Below are 5,597 nucleotides of genomic sequence, written 5' to 3'. Positions count from 1 at the left end.
ATGTGGTACTTATACTATCCTGAGCCGACGGTCTATTAGAAACAACCTCTCTATTCTCACAAGGTAGGAGTAAGGTCTGCATACACACTACCCTCCCAGAACCCACGGTGTGAGATAATATTGGTATATTATTGTTGTTGTTTGTCTAATGCATCATCGTTCAAGATTTATTTTACCAACTCCACGTGACACCGGATTTTTCAATCCTAACAGTTAGCTTAGCAATAAACAAGAATCCTAAAGGAATTTCTAAGAGTAGACTTTTGAATTAACTTCGCGCTTTTGGTTGACGGTGGGGAGGATAAGCACATGGCTAGTTTCGTGAATTCTGAAGTTCGTACGTACGCATTCTGTACTTGTTTGAGGATGCTATTATTCAATTACTAAAATCTGAAGATCAAATGATAAGACACCTCTCTCTTTGTTTCTCTACATGCGCCATGATTCAAGGAAACAACATGGAATTAATCATGAGCGAATATTATCAGCCAACCAATAAAGACCAAATAATAAAATTCACCACTTTGATAAATGAATCTGATTAAATTTACTTTTCTTTTTGTTTGTTTTGGCTATGATATTTGGAGTTACATATCGGGCATCGTCATTTCCCAGAAAGCTTTGTGCTGAGAGCCGTACTTTTCTGTTACGGTTTTTTCTTGGGCTACTTTTGACTACAAATGTTTTTAATTATAGAAATTTTAATTAATGATACATTATACTCCCTCTGTCTGAATCTCTATGGCACTCTTTTCTTTTTGGTGAATTCAAGAAAATGACATTTTTGTATTTAGTTAGATTTTAATCCTAAACCTCCCATTTAATTCTTAATGAGATGATATATAGCCTTCAAAATTTGTTTGAGTTATTTTAAACTACAAGTTTCAAAAGCCGTTCTTTCTTTTGCCTCCTCAAACACTATCACATAGATTAGACGAAGAGAGTATGTATAATTCTAAACACTCCGTACTGGAACTATACCATTACATAGTTCTAAACAGGGGCAGAGGCACACAGCTACTATTCAACCACTAACTTTGATCCAATCTTTGTATTTGTATTTTATAAAAACCACTTAATATGTATAGATAACTTATCCAGAACACTATAAGTTATCTTTTCTAGATACTAGAACCAATAAACACAAAATCCTTGTTCCGCCGCCGGTTCTAAATCCTCTAATATTTATATCTTCATACTTCAAAGCCCGTCATTCTTTTAAGTATGAAAACTATTTCTGAATTTAGTACAAAATAATTTTGTAACCCAAATGGCCATAACGATTCGAATCCAAACACTAGGATGAATTCCGAACCTAGGACTTGGAACCTTTTCCTTGTCATTCAAACATCCAACATGCTTAATCTTTTTGGTCCTACGTGCAGTGGCTGAAGCAAAAATTTCATCAAGGGAATTTACAAAAAAAAAAATTAAAAAAAATAAATGCGAAGAAACTAATGGTATATATATATGCCTACGTGCATGCCTAACAAAGGAAATTAAATTAAAGTAATTAAGGTGGTAAGTTTTCCAAGAACATTACCACGGTACAACATGTGAGACCGACTCCGTACACTTAACTTTCTCCGGAAACTATGACAAACGGGTCACATCTTTGTTGCTAAGGTATAACTCATATCTGGTAGAGAAAAGAATGAGCTCATAGTATTATTAGACTTGTAAGACAAGTAAATAGGACTTCACCAACATGCATGTGCATTAATACGAGAATGATGGGACTAATTAAAGAATGTAAAGTCAAAGCAAAGACATGTGAGTTTGCATACAAATTCAAGGCAAAAATTATATTTTATGTCGCAAGTGAGATGCTAGTCTTATGTTTCATAATAGAATTGAGATGAAATATAGAACGATTCACGGCTTATCTTTTGCGAAAACAATGTGGACTTTGAGGGGAAGGTGACGAACGTGGGAATAATTGAATGAGGTTCTCAGCTGATAGGGAGAATTCAATTTCAATATAGAAAACAAATTGTTTTTCTCTCAGCCACCTCACCCCCACTTGCACTGATTGCATGTGAGGTGGTTGCATTAAACAAACTGAGCTCCTATTTAAGTAGCAGCTACTTTTCTTGGTTAACCCATCAAATTATTGGAATTCATCCCAATTCCATTTCCTCAATTTTATTTCTTCTTTTGCTACTTGCATCTACAAAGGAAATGGCCAAATGTGGCATTCTTGCATTGGGTTTCATAATTGGTTTCTTTAGCCTTTTCTTCAATGCAACTGCTTTCAAAGCTTCTGGATGGATGAGAGCTCATGCCACCTTTTATGGTGGGGCTGATGCTTCTGGCACAATGGGTAAGTACCAATATTTTCCAAACTACTCAACCTTTACCATATTATATCAACTATTTACGTATAACCTCAAACTAGTTCAGGTCGACTATATGAATATAGTATTTTTGTGTAACGTGCGGCAGGGGGTGCTTGTGGATACGGCAACTTATATACAACAGGGTATGGAACTAGAAGTGCAGCATTGAGCACTGCCCTGTTCAACAGTGGAGGATCTTGTGGGCAATGCTACAAGATCATCTGTGACTACAAAGCAGAACCGCGCTGGTGCAAGAAGGGAGTATCTGTTACCATCACTGCCACAAACTTTTGCCCACCAAATTATGCCCTTCCTAGCGACAACGGAGGCTGGTGTAACCCCCCTCGTCAACATTTTGATATGGCTCAACCTGCTTGGGAAAAGATTGCCATTTACAGAGGTGGCATTGTCCCTGTAATCTATCAAAGGTAGAATAAAGCTTTCATTCAATAATAGTTTTGCTTGGATTTAAGGTTCTTGCTTGAACAATAACAATACTAAAGATGAGTCTAACATCTATACACGGACAGCTATAAGAATTTTTACACTATCAAATCACATATACATGTAACCGTCCATAAAAGTGGAATAGTAACATATAAAATCAGGCATGTTAACAGCTATAAATATGTGCACTTGACAGTTATGTGCACTTGCACTTTCAATGACTTAAAAGTTACAACTTATTAGTTCAACTACGGACATGATTCTTGGCAGTTATTATAAAGTTATTAAGGAATTTGCTAAATTGACAAAGTGTGCGTTTCTTGCTTTCTGGAGCAGGGTTCCTTGCAAGAAGCATGGTGGAGTTAGATTCACAATCAATGGAAGGGATTATTTTGAGCTAGTCTTGGTAAGCAATGTAGGAGGGGCTGGATCTGTTCGATCTGTTCAAATCAAAGGCTCAAGAACAAACTGGATGACGATGTCTAACAACTGGGGAGCCAATTTTCAATCCACTGCTTATCTCAATGGACAATCCCTGTCCTTCAGGGTCACTGCAACAGATGGTGTCACAAAAACATTCCTAGACATCGTTCCAGCCAATTGGCGATTTGGGCAGACATTCTCAAGCCCCACTCAGTTCTCGTAAAGAAAAAGCTCAAGGAAGAGGATTTTAGAGTTCTTTTGTTCATAGGCAGTGGTGTGCTTAGATATTTTACCAGAAGCAGCCATGCCCTCTTTTCTGTTTTTCTTTTTTGTTTTTTGCTTTAACATAAGAAGAAATGATGGAAATGTATACTTCCAATTATTAACATACCCTTGTCCACAGAAGATTAATGATACTGTTTCTCTTTTTGTAGGTCTTTCATTTTATGCATGGTTTTCTTTATTTGTCTGGTGTAAAACAAATTGTGCCATTTTTACTTGCCCCTCAAATTGAATCTCAGACAACGAAAATATGGAAGGAAATCAAATCAAAATGAAGCAATTTGTGCTACTCAGCAATGCACCAAAATTAAAATAGCGGACAATAGTCTAAAGAGACATACACTGAAGAACCTATAATTTGTGTTAAACTAAAGATAATTACCATGGTATGATTTAATGGGCGATATTGGCAAAAGAAAGAGTCTGCATAGTTGGTGATATCTTTAATGCAACAACACCAGATATTGGACAAGTTGGTGGATGTTCTTTGTTAACAGTTACCTGATAACATAAAACTTAATATTTCTACTCAAGCAAGCAAGAACAATGGAGTAGGAATCAAACATTGACAAAATAACAGAGTCGACAATAAATTCAGGAAATCACATATAATCAGTTCTGAGATTCGAAATCAATTTAACCGTTCCTACTCCAACCACATTATTACCAACTGAAAGACTCACAGTCTCAAAACTTTTAAAATAAAAAAAGGTCCCGACAATTCTTGAATCCTAAATGGTCATCAACAACGAGCTTCAATGTCTGTAAGTTGATTTCAGGTCAAAGCAAACAAGGAAATACAATTGACAAAATAACATAGCAGACATAAATTCAAGAAATGGCATATAATCAGTACATATTAATCCTAAATTCCGAAATTCAAAATCAATTCCTGCTTAACCACATTGCCAGTTGAAAACACTCAGACTCCAAATTCTTAAAATAAAAGAAGCATCGGATACTTCTTGAATTAGCATAAATGGCCAGCAACAACGAGCTTAAATTTTTGTGACTTGAATTTAGGGTTTCGGCGAGAACTACAAACATGGACCTATTTTCAAGTCAAAGCAAACAAGGAAGTCATAATTGAAGCCTAAATCGTTCAACTCTATGGTCTCAATAGCCAATTTGAGATTCTAAGCTCATAAATCCAATTAAAAATGCTGAAAATGCATCTAAATTAAAACATCAAACAAAATGCGCAGCAAGATGCAATCAAATTTCATTAGCAAGACATAGAGAACGCAAATCTACACCTTACTTAAGCATAGAAAAAGCAGAAGAAGGAAAACCAGACTGCTACTGCAGGAATTAGTTAAGCGGGGAAGGCAAAAACAGGCAATTAAAAATTTATCAAAGGAATTTTCTTTTTTTCCTGGGAGTGGGTGGTTTGGGCGGGAGGGCTGGACTTAGGGCAAAAATCGGGAACATAAGCAGGCGGGGATTTGCATATATAGCCAGTTTTAGGGTCATCATTCAAGTATACAATTTTTGCGTAAGACACAACTTAAGGTAGTTTTAGTTTGAAGTGCGGTTAATTTTCGCGTGCACTAAAGACTTTTTTAGTCCGAAGTGCCAAAATTATACTTAAGACTTAGTGCAGCTAATTTTTACATGCACTTTTAAGACTTTTTAGTCTAAAGGGCAAATTGCCCGAAACAAAAATTTATTCTTTGAATTTAAATAATCCAACGTATGATTCAACACCCAAATCTACTCCAAATAAGCTCAAATTTGAAACATAACTTTCAAATATCATAAAGAACAAACCCCAATCATCAAATTGTCATCTATTTTGTAACTAAGAGGAATAAGAAGAAGAATCCCTAAGCAGTATCAAAGAGAGGAGTGCCACATCAGAATCAGAAAAAGGAGGAGGAGGAGGAGGAGAATGTCTGAAGTGAAACTTTTATAAAGCTGGCTCCCAAAAAAAAAAGAGGAAGTAAGTACTAGTTTTAATAACCGGACATGTTTTATAACAACCATATATTTTTCTTTCATTATTGTTGAACTAAAATTTGAATGGCCATAAAATCCAGTCACTACACGTATACTCTAAGCCCCCGTAAAAGTTCGCTAAGGATTTAAGATTTTATGGTACCAAGA

General features: G+C 35.8%; 1 protein-coding gene across 1 annotated transcript; it reads left to right on the top strand.

The window, feature by feature from the left end:
• Positions 1–2,022: 2,022 nt before the first annotated feature.
• LOC104236953 (expansin-A1-like) lies at positions 2,023–3,672 on the top strand. The gene is made up of 3 exons (XM_009791006.2): positions 2,023–2,323; positions 2,446–2,767; positions 3,123–3,672. Exons 1-3 carry the CDS (start codon positions 2,182–2,184, stop codon positions 3,430–3,432), a joined length of 774 nt encoding a protein of 257 aa, XP_009789308.1. The 5' UTR covers positions 2,023–2,181; the 3' UTR covers positions 3,433–3,672.
• Positions 3,673–5,597: the final 1,925 nt, after the last annotated feature.

The sequence above is a fragment of the Nicotiana sylvestris genome, chromosome 8, assembly GCF_000393655.2.
Source record: "Nicotiana sylvestris chromosome 8, ASM39365v2, whole genome shotgun sequence".
In the NCBI taxonomy this organism is placed as follows: Eukaryota; Viridiplantae; Streptophyta; class Magnoliopsida; order Solanales; family Solanaceae; genus Nicotiana; species Nicotiana sylvestris.
This window is presented reverse-complemented; position numbering and strand designations above follow the sequence as displayed.

Bases quoted from the DNA above. Each gene is read 5' to 3' on its own strand.
- LOC104236953 (XM_009791006.2), top strand. From the start codon at position 2,182: ATGGCCAAATGTGGCATTCTTGCATTGGGTTTCATAATTGGTTTCTTT. The intron at 2,324-2,445 runs GTAAGTACCAAT...AACGTGCGGCAG, and splicing joins TGATGCTTCTGGCACAATGG to GGGGTGCTTGTGGATACGGC. The intron at 2,768-3,122 runs GTAGAATAAAGC...TTTCTGGAGCAG, and splicing joins GTCCCTGTAATCTATCAAAG to GGTTCCTTGCAAGAAGCATG.